The following is a 15368-nucleotide window of genomic DNA, read 5'->3' on the forward strand; positions in this document are numbered from 1 at the left end:
GATCCTGCGCGTGGGAGGAAAATATTCAAAATGCTGACCTCGGCGATATATTTCAAGGCCAATGAAATTCCCTGCCCCGCGTAATTACCAAGATTTCGTGGATAATATAAACTTACGAAGATAGTAATATCAACGACACCACTTAATAAGCACGTATCCTGCCAATCTTTCGTTTTCGTTTCTAATTAACGACGAAGGGGTCGATTCATTCCACTGATCTGCTGTAGCACGCGAACTTCGATGTAGTCACGCGTGTTAAATTAAACGAGAAATATCGATTCTAAAAGCTTGGATACGTTCGACAATGACTTCTCAATTCGAGTCACTTCTTTAGGATTTTCCTTCATTTTGCTGACTTTGGTGTTTACGTTGCATCGGCTGCACACCGACTGGTCTTCTTTTCCTTTCAGCAACTAAACGCGCGTAAAAGCTCGTGCGTCCGACCATCAGTCCAGTCAAAACTGTTTACAAAGTACACAGAGGTAATTTGTGCTTTCGCAGGCAGCGTGTAACGTAGCGCGGAAATATTGTATTTCCAACATAGTGCGCACGTATACAGGTAGATCATCTTCAAATAAATATCATGTTGTCACGAAGCGACTCCTGCTTGCGACTCCGTCAAGCTTGCTATTTTTACGCTAATGCGAAAGCTTTACGTTCAATTAAACGAAGAATGATTCATCAGCGGGTAAAAGTATGAATATTCGCGTTAGATTCAAGGATATGTAAAAGAGTATGTAAAGCATAATTCAGATAGCTCGGGAAGATTAATACAACCAACGTTGCTTGCTTCTCGCGACTTAATTCATGCTCGCTGTTATCAAGATAATTAACCTTTTATTTTCCTTTTTTAATGGAACCTCGCTATCTTTCGTGCGTTACAACGAACGCGAAAGTAAATTTAACCGCGCCATGTATTTAATGTAACTTGGAGCTTGCCTTTGCTTCTCATTTAAAAAGGATGAGATATTATAATTCCTGAACTGACGTAGGTATAAAAGGAAAGTCGAACGGGTAAAAAGAGGTAAATGGCAGTCGGTATCTCGTCGTGTTCTCTTTACAAAATTGCCTTGTTCCACGTTTGTCCTATTGAAGTTTCTCCGCATCGGCTTCCGCGTCATTAGCTGCGTGTACCGTGCTGTTTAGTGACAATTCGAGCTTCTCAAAAAAGGCTTCTCGGTTTTCTTCGTATTACCAAAGCATTCCTATGGCGTTCTGGCAAGTTTGTCTCGGTTTCGCGAGGTTCCTTCACAAAAGATCGGCGCGCGTTCAAGAGTCGCAAGACATTGGCACGCGTTGCAACCGAACGGAGGTTTCGCGAGCAAGTTTCCCCTTGAAAATGAATCGGTCTCTTCTATCGAAGGATCTTCCCACCTCGGCCAAACTATCGGTGAGTGTTCTCAGCGTTTCGCCTGTGATTCCACGCTTGTTCGACGTTATCGCCTCTTTGGTTGCCAATTGGCAAATTTTTCTTATCATTTTTCATTTGCTTTCACGCTACCGCCAATTTTCATTAGGACGATTCTTCAAGATCCATTGGGATTTTTAATAACCCGAGATATCATTCTTACGATTTTTCCAAATTTTTGCATCACTTTCATCTTTGCCATTTGACTTTTCGCCGCCGTTCCCAGTAACGGTGTCCCATAAGGTTTCATTAACGGTTCTTGGGTCATCAGTTTGTCGTCTAATCTGGGAAAATGTTTTCCTACAAATTGGATATTTCTTCATCGCTGTGTCGATTGTGAGTTGAAACGCTTCTCAAGCACAGAGTGCTAAGAAAGCTCTCGCAATAACTCACAGACACGAAGTTTTACATAAATACCTGTAGCATAAAAATAGAAGCATATTTCTATGAAAATTATTTATTAGCATATGTGTATAGTATTCTAGATGATGGAAGGCCGATCAACGATCAGCAGCGAACGTGTTAAACGGCACAACACTCTCACGCATCCCTTCGAAACGATGGGACAGCAAAGATATGATTGATGCATCGCTATACCCACGAATACAGTAACGAGTTATTAAAGATTTAAGTGGACAGCAGGGAAACAAGAAACGAGGAAAACGTCGCTCGACGTTCCTTTTCAGAATCGAGCTATTAATACGTAATTGCGCCAGCGACTATGAAAGTAACATTAAATGAAAATTGCCTTTTTCTCGATAAACGTTGCCCAAAGAGAAAAACGTTGCATCCAAATGTATACATGGACAATATATTAATTTTATAAAACAGCAAAATAGAATTATGAAATTTGATAGAATCCGCGTTTAACGAGCAAACTCGTAAGTATACGAATAAATTAATTTCGTTAAATTTCATTTACGTAAGAAGCTTTACAGCGAAAAGGGTAGTAAAATCGATCGATCTGGAGCTTCGCGGTAGAATAAAATTGTATCACATAGTTTAACGACTTCTATGCTGCACAAGGGAACCGTGGAATTTTATTAAGTTTGCTTTGTACGATACATTCCATATTAAAATATAAAATCTACCACTATCTCTTCATAAAAAGGGTTTCCTTGTTTTATGAAAGACAGATTCACACACTCGAATTTGTGTCAGTCATTATCCTTCCTTATCTACGATATTAACTTTCCAATAGAGGCATTTCATATCGAACGGATCAGGCGTGAAACGATGGATGATGATGAGAAACACGATGAATCGATAATTTTCCTTAAAAACACTCAATTAACGTTATGCAGCGTCTAACGTAATGGACAGTGGCATTCGGAGGCGTACGAACAGAGCCAAGCAAGGAATTTGCGTCTATTAAATGCGAAGGTAACAGCTCCATGGTTCTTCCTTTTGCTCACCTGATAGCCGATCGAACATCGAGTCTTCGATGAAGTCAGCAACAGACGATACGCGAATTAGTGCCATAGCGTTGGGATTCTGTCTGTAAGTTGAAGAGGAACGAGCAGGGTCGGCCAAAGCGAAGATGTAAAATTTCTTTCCAAAGAGGAATTCTCGCTAGATTAGGAAAGCAGATGGTGAAATCGAAGGAAAATCCGGAAGTTGAGTACTCTCGCTGGGACGAGATGATAGGCGAATTAGCGCAGCAGTGTGGCGATTCTGTCTGGAAACTGAGCAACAGCGAGCAACATCAGCCGAAACGGGGATGTAATTTCTGCGCAGAAGCGGATGATAATGCCAATTAGCGCAGCGGTGTGTAGCGATTCCGTTTGGAAACTGAAGAACGGTGGCGAACATCGGACGTGATTTCCGTAATTGTGGAATTTGTGTAATTTCGACGAAACGCGAAGGAAGATCGCGAGCAAAGGGAAAGTCGGGAAGTTGAGTACCCGCGGTTGAGTTACTGGGTAGGATAAGCGAGCATCGAGTGTGTCAAATGTCCGCCCATACACAGACCTACACAGCCAGTAGTGCATATCTGTTATTTCTCTGTCATAGTTTATACACCATCTATATGTATAAACTATGAGATATATAGTTCGTGCCAGCGGCTCGTATATCTTTCAGTTCATTTCCTGACACGTTCCACACAACCAAGGGAGTAACATTTGTCATGTGATACCCCGCGTTTGTAATTCTGCCCTTTTCATTTTTCCACAATTTCTCGATCATACGTAGCTCAGTTGCAACGGTCGTAACCCAATTAGTCGGCTTTTACAACTCTGTCGTGTCATATTGTACGTAACGTGCTCGTATTCGTCGTGTTTCGCTTACTGTATAGTGTTTGCTCTTTGTTTAGCTGCGCTTTTTAATTCGCTACACCTTTCAACGTGTCCTGTACTCGTCCTCCGCTTTCTTTCACCTATAGAAATATGTTTGGTGGTGGTAAAGTGTCCGCGATGGTATTTACAATGGCTCGCTAATATCGTACACGTTGGAATTGCAGTTAGTGCGGATCGGTGGCATACGTATCGTGTGAGATGTATGTTTTTTGACGAAATGCTATGAATAACATGTCGAATTACGATAATACAGGGAAAAAAGTAAACGGGATGCGGCCGCTGAACTTGCCATCCGTGAAATATCAGAACGCGTTATTGATCAATGTTAAGTAAGTATTTGCAACTTTGTATATTTATTAAACATCGATTAGCACGATTTTATTTATTATTTATTATTAATTTGCGTTAGTTAAACGTAATATTATCAGTTGTAATTTTTAAACATTATTAAATATAGGAGTTAAAACGTGAAGGGGAATTTCTCTTTAACTTTAGATTACGAGATATTATTGTAATGATAATGTTAATAGTGTAATATTGTAGGTAATTATTTATATTAATTATATTAATTTTGCTAATCTGATATAATGTTAAGAAATGTACATTGTCAAAGAATTTTCAACTCGAACGTTTTCATCTAACTTTTTCGCAGTTTTATCCGCCTTTCTTATTTTCTGAAAAAACCTCGACCCATTATATAATATTCCTGTGGATTTCTAGAATTATTTGATCTATCGTTTCCGGAAACTATTACCACAGGCTTCATTCGTTTGATCTTTTTACCAACATCTAGGAAAACGTACTGTTCCTCGTAAAATGTATTTCGACCTTTGCTTCCCTGGAGTCTCTTTTACATCGTTAAGTACGCTTGTATAATAAATGTTAACGTTGCGAAAGTAAACAAATGGCGTTAAAAAGTGCCAATTTTTCCTCCATCGTTCGTTACATATTCTTGTGGCTGAGGTTCGGACGTTTCCAAAACTCTGCAAACCCAGAGTCCTTTACACCGTCCACTATCGAGACACGAACTTTACGATCGTGTTGCATCCATATCGTAGCAACGATTATTAATTTATTTATAATTCACGAAAATTGCGCTAGTCGTTCCGAGACGATATCGCGAGAATATGAAGAAAAAGAACGCGGAGGGGGACGCGAAACGAATATTAAAAAAGGATTCAACAATACGAATGCTGCTTTCGTACGCCAGGACGAGCAAGAAAGGAGAATAAATCGCTTCTTTGTCAGGGATTTTTACAATTGCTAACACTCACGTTAGCCCCATTGAGACGAACAAACTTTCCAATGGTTGTTCAACCGGACGTTTATTGAGTTTCCTAGAACTGTCTATAAAACACCCTCCGCCTATCCTTTGACGTATGATAAAGCTCGGAAATAACGAGTTTATCTTCTGTTCACCATGCGATCCTTCGGCGTGCACATCGTCGATCGCGACGCCTCGCGCAGAAGGTTTTTATCATTTTTATCGTGATCGCCAACACGGTCGAACATTCAACGTGAATCTATCTCGCTTCGATTAATTTCGCTTTTTTAATAAGTCGCTTCTTTACGTGGACGGGATATCTGTGTTACTCTGTTGTGTCAAGTGCTGTTCGATCGACTCGAGTGAATGTGAAATTTACGATTTAATATCGGAACTATCTATTTTTGATACTGTTGTTATCATCGTGTTAGACTTTGCTCCGTTACAAGCTTAGATAACAAGTGGGTTGCAGATAGAAGTAAGGAAGTAATAATTTTACAAAAGTATACGAGTAGATATGTAAACGTCTGTGATATATATTGTTTCACCAATTTCATTCCTGGGAATGTTCGTCTATGATGTTTTCCAATTAAGTTTGGAACAGAGATACAACCAAGCATGATTGTTAGAATCGGCGGGTATAGTCGATGCTGTATTTGTTACTGACGCGAGTAACGAAATTTTCAGGTCACCCAAGAGTAGCTCGCAGTTTGGCAAATTGGACAATCTGAAGACGGAGATAGACACTATCGGAAGTAAATTTTAAGCATTGCTCATATAACGAAAAACCTATGATCGAGCGCGGGTCGAACGAATCTCGAATTAAACTTACAAAATAAATTTTCAGTGTCGGAGCCGGTAGCAGCTTCCGTCAGCGCCTTTAACCCAAAGACTGACAGCTTACACGCGTCTATGAGGCCGATCATCATGTTGGCGCAATGCTTCTCCTTGTTCCCTGTGTCCGGGATTAACAACTCCGATGCATCGTACCTCAGGTAATTTCTGATTAAAAACTCCATGTGTCCTCTACGATTGAGTCCATTGCGCTCATTGTGCCCGTAACTTAGGGGATAGCCGGGTAGACAGCAATTGGACCCCTTTGAGATCATCCACGTAGGTTTCACCGACACCAAACTTGATTAAAAGTTTGTTGAAAAAGAATTTCACGTATGATAACAGTTTATTCGTATTTTAGTCCCATAGCCTGTTACAGGCTATAGTTATATTCTTACATTGAGCTCCTAGTTGCTACATTGTAGGGAATTGTATACAGGGTGGTTGGTAACTGGTGGAACAAGCGGAAAGGGGGTGATTCTACTCGAAAAAAGAAGTCGAAAATATAGAATAAAAGTTTTTCGTTCGAGGCTTTGTTTTCGAGAACATCGACTTTGAATTTTCGCTCGGTTCGCGTGCACTTTACGGTGAGATCCGTTATAACGAGACGTGATAAAGTGCACGCGTACCGAGCGAAAATTCAAAGTCGATTTTCTCGAAAACAAAGCCTCGAAGAAAAATTTTTATTGTATATTTTCGACTTCTTTTTTCGCGTAGAATCACCCCCTTTCCGTAGAATCACCAATTACCAACCACCCTGTATATTCCAAGCAATCTCTTGAAATCGATAATCCTGAGCAATAGAGCTGAAACGAAACCTGAAATAAACGGATGGGCTGACATCTTTCAGATAGTTTCAACGGAATTGAAATCATTTTTACTTACAAGATTATTTCAAATATTTGACACAATTTGGATACGTAATGTTACTGGAAAAGTACAAATGGCTGAAACATTAACTACGATTATTAACGAGATTCTCTTTACGTCTAGGTTCACCTGGCGCAGCCCGAAATTTGCATATTGCGTGATGTCAATTTTTGGTTCGTCGGTGATGACGATATTTAACATTTTGAGAATAGTTGCGACCGGAGTAAATTCCACGAAAATGAGTAAGATTTTTCAAGATATTTTACATTTACGTAAAAACAACCCTATAGCAATTACGCTAGTGATTAAGAGGAAGTATAACGTGCTTTATTTAAGCTTTATTTTACGAGTGTTCTATATCGTCAAGTTTTTGTATTAACATTCAGAAATTTTAAGTTACTGCTGTCAATAAAAATTTATTACACAAATGAAATTTTTGGATCGAAGATTTCCATTTGTTATCTAGTAGATTTATGAAACATCGCGTGTTTGAAAAATATATTTAGAAAGTGGAAGAAGGAAAAAGGAGCACTAAACAACAATCTATGTATATCAATGCGGAAACTAAGAAAAGCTTTTCATCAAAAACCCCATGTGACATCAAAGGGCGAAGATGACTAATGCATCCATGCTTTTTCTTCTTTTGTTATTTTTAAAAAATACAGCAACGATGAAAAGAAAGATGAGATTAAAAATACAACGTAAAAATAATCTCACTGCAATTGGTGTAATTAAATCGTTGCTAAAGGGTTGGTTTATCTCATTGTTAACTCTCCTATCGCGTTCATGAAAAAATACTTGCGTGCCTGCGACTCTTTCAACTCAAAACTTCATTCAAATATTCTAAGATATTTACATATAAAAATTTGGAATTATTTCACTAAAACTTGATAGAAAAAGATTACGTTGGTTTAAAAACACGACTGGTTCATATGTAAATAATGTGATAAATCCGAACACAATAGGTGAATTAAATTCATTATTTATACATTATTATAACATAATTATTATAACATTAATCATCACAATATAAGTAATATATTTTATTGTTTATTTACGTAAGCCACGTTCGTATTCAATGGGACGAATTTGATCGCTTCGTTGCTGTTCCTAAAGTTGTCGATCCAGTGGCCCTGTTTGATGGTAACTTGGGAGAAACTTGAGAAAGAGCTTTCGTACAGGCATAGAAAAATCTCGAGAATCACTCTGGCCACGAAATTTAGTATCGTGACCATAGTAGTGATGATGATTGCATTAGGTAAGTGACACAGTCTTATCGTTATTTTATTTATTTACTTATTTATTGCGTAATTCTAACCTGATCCTAGGAATCACAGTTTGTGCAATCCTCCAAACCAGTGCTTCAAAGTCTCCAAGTTTCTCTCGCGTAAAATGTACCTTTCTTTTACTTCTTTTTCCCAAAATCCGTCGTTCGCCTTCGCGTTCCCGCGTCTCGCTCTTGCGAAACGAAAACTGTCGTTTCGTTGCACGTTCTTCCTCTATTTGCTACTTAGATACACCGAAACACGTGGAAACCTTGTACCGTTTCTTACACATTGTTTTATTTATTCTGCTGTACCGTTTTTGATCCCTCGATACTTGCTCGTTTCTTTCTTTCACAGTTGCCTTCGTCCGCCTGTTCCGCGACTACGATTTTTCTAATATTCGTTCTGCTTTCTTTCTTTTAATCGATGGACTGCGATTTGCTGTTACAGTTGAACACGGTTTGTCGATAGTTTACGGCTACATCCAAGCTAAAGAGTGCGCCGTACATAAAGCAGAAGAGGATATACTTGGTGTGTATTTCCAGATGCAGTTTCCACAGGTAACACCTATTTCTCTTGTTATCAACTTTCTTTCCAACAAATTGATATTTCTTTCTTTTTAGAAGATGCCGTGTTTTGTTATTATTTTTTATTCCCACAAAAGTTCCATCTACGAAAGCTGAAGAGCTTTCAACCATCCTTTGGTACTCTATGGTATCCACGTTTTTATTTCCTTATATTTACCATATTCCGCACTATTTTGTTCCTGTATATTTCTTATCACCACTTTCATCTTCCTTATTACATATTATTTATACAACTGGCTTACATTAGATACGCAAATGCATAATCCAAAATTTTCATTGAAACTCGATCAGTCGAAAACATTGTCTAAATAGAAACGTGTGTTGGTCAGATATTTTCTAGGATACAGTACAGTTTGTGGAAAGGAGTATTGGTGGACATCTGCAATATTCTCAGTACCTTCTCGTGGAATTTTGTCGATCTGTTTCTCATCCTTATCAGCATCGCCTTGACAGATCAGTTTCGTCAACTAAACAGTCGTTTGAATTCTATAAGGGGCAAGGTAAGTGACTGCAAATATTCTCCTATACAGTATAATTAAGTATTTCATCGTTAAGTTAAGCGTTCACTCGGTTTAAGCGCCTTGTTGTTTGAAAGAGATCGCACTGCCGCGCGATTAAATATTTCACGTAATTAAGTAATTATTGTTATTTTGCAGATTACAGAATATCATTCGATAGAAAACTACGCGAGATATCGTATACAGGGTGGTTGGTAACTGGTGGTACAAGCGGAAAGGGGGTGATTCTACGTGAAAAAAGAAGTCGAAAATATAGAATAAAAGTTTTTCGTTTGAGGCTTTGTTTTCGAGAAAATCCACTTTGAATTTTGGCTGGGTACGCGTGCCTTTATCGCGTCTCGTTATAACGGATCTTTCTTTCAATTGCTCGCAACTTCAACATAACGTCAATCGAGACAACGATCTACGGTGAGATCCTTTATAACGAGACGCGATAAAGTGCACGCGTACCGAGCCAAAATTCAAAGTCGATTTTCTCGAAAACAAAGCCTCGAACGAAAAATATTTATTCTATATTTTCGACTTCTTTTTTCGCGTAGAATCACCCCCTTTCCGCTTGTACCACCAGTTACCAACCACCCTGTATATATCGTTGATCGTTATTATATTGTTAACTGAATTAAGTAGCGCAGAAAATATTACAGTTTTTAATAACGAATGTTGGTCCTTAGCATCATTTCATTGTTAAGGCAATGCCCGAATGGTGGTGGGCCGAGGCAAGGAGTGAATATAATCACTTGGCAACGCTAACAAGGCAACTGGACTCCCATATCTCCGTTATGGTTCTTCTCTCTTTCGCTACCGATCTGTATTTCATCTGCATACAACTGCTTTTCTCTTTCACGTATGCACTACAAAATCTCATTCTTTAATATTACCGCACGTTCAATATGCAACGACATCGTTCTATGACAGCATGTCCTGACTAAATATCGCACATTTAAAAAGCAGTCCGATGCGAGGCATTATCGAGAAAATCTACTTCGGCTTTTCCTTTGGATTCCTGTTGGCGAGAACGACAGTGGTCTCTCTGTGTGCCGCAATGATTCACGACGAGTCGTTACTCCCGGCCCCGATCTTATACAGCGTTTCTGGAAGCAGTTTCTCAACGGAAGTAAGATTTCCATTCTATTTGTTTCTACAACGAAAATATTAGGCCGGTGCAAAAGTTCGTGCACGATCCCAAATCATCGATCGTCGCTAAAGTATTTGTCTGCGAATCACGTCTCTTGTCTGTACGTTTCGTTGTCGTAATGTCAAACTTCGCTCTTCTCACCAGAAATCGCTACCTTCCTCCTAGTTTTCGCATCTAGCCAGGAAATTTTCGCTTTTCCTCCAAGCACCTCGGTCTGTCTGTACATCTTACGCGTTTGTGTAATTCATTGTACCTATAGAAACTGTAATCACCTAAACCCGAAGCCGCTGTAATCAACGCTCGTGTTTTGTTGCCTCTGTCCCTTGCTTTCCGCGTCCTGTTATATCCTTCTCGTCAATCTCTTCCCTTTCTGTGCCTAATTGCTTGTACATCCATACCTGTTCAAGCACTTGAAGTCCGATCAACGAGTCGAGACAGCAGCTACAAGCAAAACTTTCACGTGCCGAAGCTAGTCGTTTGCTCGTAGCAGGAACGAATTTTCGGTGGTCAAAATTCACAGTCAGTTTGCACGGAAAGTCTCAGCACGGAAAATCGCAGTATTTTTCTTCTTAAACCTAAATTTATCTAAAGTCCACTGTTGCTATCTAACGAGGAATAAAAGCATCGCTAATTTTCTGAATAATTAACGATTCATCGTTAAATTTCCAGCTTACAATGCTCGACGCGTTCCTTCCCTTTATTATTACGATTATGCCAGCCCGTTTAATTAACTTTCCATATCGTGCGTGTAATAATTTTATCGTTTTCGTAGGTAATGAGATTCCTAGTACAAGTAACAACGGATAACATTTGCTTGACGGGGATGAAATTCTTCTCGGTGACCAGGGGCCTCGTATTAACAGTACGTAGAAAATATATAACGTAAAATAACGATTTTATAATATAATGATATAACACATTTGTCCGTCGTACAGGCTGTGTCCTGAGAATCAGAGATAGACGAACGTGTATCGTATTCCACATAATTTATAAATAATCTCGCAGAAGGCTGACCCGAAGTATTTTGTTGCACGATTCCAAACACTTGTGAAAAACTTGTGAAAATCCGTTTCGCTTCGCGTGAATTTGATTCTCGTGCCACGTCTGACACCATCAGTCGCTAAAAAGATTATCGAATATCGAGCACGTGTTTGTCGGCGATAATAGCATTCACAAAATGATTGAAAATTTGTTTCAGGTAGCAGGAACCATAGTCACGTACGAATTGGTGTTGGTGCAGTTCAACACAACGCAGCAAAGTGAAGTGTCGAACAGTACCGTGTGCGAGGTGAAGTAACCGCGTTTTCAAACATCTTTCGACGCGCTTACAAGGAATTTCACCTAAATTATCGCCTTCCAGCCTTAACATCTTGCTTTACAATTTCCCATTATAAATATTCCCATATCTTAAGTAGAATAGCGCTTATTGCCTAAACCGCTGTACATAAGTGCACAGTGTGAAGAATGTCGGGCGACCTACGCTTGTCCCAGAGATAAGCTGACACCGAAAACGAAATTTTTCTTCTACAAAGGAACGTTCTTCTCTGGAAATTGATATTAGACGGTCCGCAGATTTTTATGCAAATTAAAATTTACAGGCAAACGCGATACCGGGAAATAGAGCTTGAGCGAAGATTTGTTTCCTCTGTTCGAAACTGTAACGAGAATTTTACTCGAATGTCTCGTACGTTCTTATTTGTTAGACACATTTTCCGAATCTTCGTTTATCCTACGAACGCATGAAAATCTGCACATCCGACGATAAATATCGTCCGCAAAAATCCGCAACTACGCGCTAAATCTTACGACAACGTCGCTATTTCCATCGAAATTGAGAACAGCGAAGCATTATGAGACGACACATCGTAACGAGATGGAAGTTCAGGCTCTGGACTAGATGATAAAGTCAACGCCAGAATGATTCTGCTTAAACGGTTTTCGTTAAATTTGGTAGAACATTTAGTTGCTTCAGATCATCGCATCGTAGAATTATTCTTCGATTTGTTTTCCCCTTGATTTATTTTCACTCTTATTTTCTTTCTTCTCGTTTGCTTCAGGGCTAGATCAGGGCTTTTTAAACCACTGCCCGATACAGGGTCGCGTAACAGAATTACGGGGTCGTGAAAATTTTTGCAGCTGTCACACGCCACTGAGACAAGACGCGTAAGTCACCTCACGTTGAAGGATCACGAGGAATTCGTCGAGTTATTAATCGACACAAGTATAAAACATCAGCTTTAGAAACAAACGTTCGGAGGGACTTTTGCTTGGAATTTAGCTTTGTCCTAGTAAGTGGTAATGCGTGGTAAAGTTAGAAACATAACAAGTAGTTGTTTAAAATTAAACTTCCTTCGTTTATTATCGATTAATGTTTCATTTGTATATTTATTTTATCTACCTTTCTATGTATATAACTGGGATTGCGTCAAATTTTCCCGGGGCAAAGTGTGGTGGCGAGTGGAAAAAGTTTAAGAAGCGCTGGGCTTGATAATTGAAAAATCACAATGTATATACATTGTACATACAATATAACATTTCAAGTAATTTGTGCTTTATATTTCGTATATGGTTTAAGTTTTGAATTATAATGATTTATACTGTAGTAATTTATAGGAAAATTGTTCCGTGAGTGCCGCTTTGAAAAAAGACTTTTGTACAGTTAATATGCGTTATACATAATTAACAATTTTCCTCTCTAAAAGTTAGGGAACGTCCATTTATCGAGTAACTTCTCATATGTGTTTCTCGTAGCTTCGCAACAGACAGCAAAATCTTTTTGCACAAAATAATGCTTCGTACATTGAATGAAACATTAATACCGGAAATAATAAGAGTATAATCTGAGTAGGTAATAAAGGCATTACTCGATTGTTAATAGCGTCACGGAATACTGAATAAACTGAATATATTATCTTGTAATATATAACGTTTCTCAAGTATAATTTTAGCACTGTTCGACGATAAGAATTGAAACGGATCATCTGGAATCGTAGAGATAACATACAATCAATTAAATTGGGTAAGTACCAAATTATCACTGGTCGCGAAAACAAATTAAAAATTCTTGTTTTATGGATACCAATAAAAAAGCAGGCGTTTACATCACCGTTGGATTCGAGGAACTAAAAGATTAATTAAAAATCAGTCCATACAGTTACAGTAACAAAACTGTTACAGCATCGAAATGTCCAATTATTTGTTCTAAGCACAGTGAAATTTGCTTTGAACAAATCAATTCGTAATTTGTCATAAGCAAATTAATTTGCAACTTGAACGAACTAAATATACAGGGTGGTTGGTAACTGGTGGTACAAGCGGAAAGGAGGTGATTCTACGCGAAAAAAGAAGTCGAAAATATAGAATAAAAATTTTTCGTTCGAGGCTTTGTTTTCGAGAAAATCGACTTTGAATTTTGGCTCGGTACGCGTGCACTTTATCACGTCACGTTATAACGGATCTCACCGTAGATCGTTGTCTCGATGGATATTATCGCGGTTTAAGTTTGTTTTTGCCGTAACGGAGAATTGGGAGTACATAATGAACGAGACGCGATAAAGTGCACGCGTACCCAGCCAAAATTCAAAGTCGATTTTCTCGAAAACAAAGCCTCGAACGAAAAATTTTTATTCTATATTTTCTACTTCTTTTTTCACGTAGAAGCACCCCCTTTCCGCTTGTACCACCAGTTACCAACCATCCTGTATATAACGGAATAAAAAGTACAAAAATATAAGGTTCGTTAGAAATAAAGTAATTAATAAATGCTTGTATGTAGCATAGTAATGTAAAGCTTTTCAGTGGTAAAAATGTTATAATATAATGTATAATATTATCTATTATTCTATGAACTATTATTCACTAAGTATTAAAATATACATATGTTTATATTAATACTTAATACAACACATCTGCCAAACATATTTAACAGCCACAGGTTTGATCTTTTCAATTTCGTTAGAAAGAAGCAGTATCGAACGATATTGTCTTCTCGAATTTGTTACCTACAGACAAATTGTATTCGTCTTATTTCTATTTATGCCAGGTATTCGGTCGAATCGAACGCTAACCAAAAAATAGCTTCCCAATTGGTCGATGTAACAGGGGTTCTACCATATTGTATTGTATTATATTGTTATATTATACGTATTAGGACATAAAGGTGCCTTGAATACTCGAAAAGAAAACTTACTTGTCGAAGAATATGGCTTTTCGCGAGATCCAAATTATAAAACCGTTATATTGCGTCTAAAATTTACGACATGTAGATATGTACATATGTACGTATGTATTATAAGTAGTATAATTTCCTTGCTTCGGCGTATACTTTTCAACTGCACTTATCAATCTGTTGTCTGAGTCATTCTTTAACCCATTCGCTGCTATCAAAGATAAAATATAGCTAGGCCGCATTTCGAATTATGGACGATATCATATCTCCTCCTTCGTCAGAAGTACAATGGACGACGAAAGAAAGTTTCAAGCTCATACCTATGTATAATAACTACGCTACGTTAATACTGCCTCTGTATATAAAAATATCTTGCACTAATTTTTGTTTACCATATTCACAACAGTCACGTGCATTTTTCTTATTAACTATCTTTCCATTACTGTTACGTATAATAATTAAGAATTAAATTTACGGATGTTGAACACCGTTTGCCCCAGTTAACGTATAAGTGGAATTAACTAAATGCTCCTTTGTTTCGACAGGATCCTTCTTCTGTGGCATAAGTTCATCTCGTTGGACCACGCTAGCACACTGTAATCTCGATCATTCGTTAAACTTTCTCGTAAAATATATCGATAAAAGTTATTGGTGCGACAAATCTTACGTCTGGTATCACTTGGGAATAAAAGATACAATAATCGTAACAATTGTACTACGCAAGAGCGACTAATGTTTGTTATTCCGTTCGCTTGGTAATTTCGACATTAAGAGTAAGATCAAAAAAGCAACAAAGTAACCATGTAATTGCTTGATACTCCCTGAAAGTTCGAAGTTGAAATTGTTATTCTGGAAATGTGCAGGTGTATGTAGTTGTAACACACGCGTTTTCTTGTTTATAGAAAAATAAAGAAGAGGATGAAAAGAATGTGAGAAACTGTGTTTAATATCAAGGTCTGTCATTACATCAACCCATCCAAGAGAGAAGAACATTTGCGTCTCATCCACTTGGCTCTTAATCG

The 15368-nt window shown here is 38.2% G+C and overlaps 1 protein-coding gene across 4 annotated transcripts; it reads left to right on the top strand.

The window, feature by feature from the left end:
• The first annotated feature begins 3156 nt into the window (after nucleotides 1-3156).
• On the top strand, nucleotides 3157-15249 carry LOC126926239 (gustatory receptor for sugar taste 64f-like). Of its 4 annotated transcripts, none has more exons than XM_050742497.1 (12): nucleotides 3157-4034; nucleotides 5657-5724; nucleotides 5817-5964; nucleotides 6797-6915; nucleotides 7737-7931; nucleotides 8389-8498; nucleotides 8855-9025; nucleotides 9715-9887; nucleotides 9992-10157; nucleotides 10951-11040; nucleotides 11377-11466; nucleotides 14892-15249. In XM_050742497.1, the coding sequence occupies exons 1-12, from the start codon at nucleotides 3928-3930 to the stop codon at nucleotides 14910-14912; spliced, it is 1458 nt and encodes a 485-aa protein (XP_050598454.1). In that variant the 5' UTR covers nucleotides 3157-3927; the 3' UTR covers nucleotides 14913-15249. The 4 variants fall into 4 exon arrangements, with proteins under 4 accessions (XP_050598454.1, XP_050598455.1, XP_050598456.1 ...); XM_050742498.1 differs by having other exon boundaries at nucleotides 9995-10157; XM_050742499.1 differs by having other exon boundaries at nucleotides 9733-9887.
• The last annotated feature ends 119 nt before the right edge of the window (nucleotides 15250-15368 follow it).

The sequence above is a fragment of the Bombus affinis genome, chromosome 17, assembly GCF_024516045.1.
Source record: "Bombus affinis isolate iyBomAffi1 chromosome 17, iyBomAffi1.2, whole genome shotgun sequence".
NCBI lineage: Eukaryota > Metazoa > Arthropoda > Insecta > Hymenoptera > Apidae > Bombus > Bombus affinis.

Excerpts from the sequence above, each read along its gene's own strand:
- LOC126926239 (XM_050742497.1), top strand. The coding sequence starts at position 3,928 with ATGAATAACATGTCGAATTACGATAATACAGGGAAAAAAGTAAACGGG. Across the intron at positions 4,035-5,656 it reads GCGTTATTGATCAATGTTAA|GTCACCCAAGAGTAGCTCGC; the intron begins GTAAGTATTTGC and ends CGAAATTTTCAG. Across the intron at positions 5,725-5,816 it reads GGAGATAGACACTATCGGAA|TGTCGGAGCCGGTAGCAGCT; the intron begins GTAAATTTTAAG and ends ATAAATTTTCAG.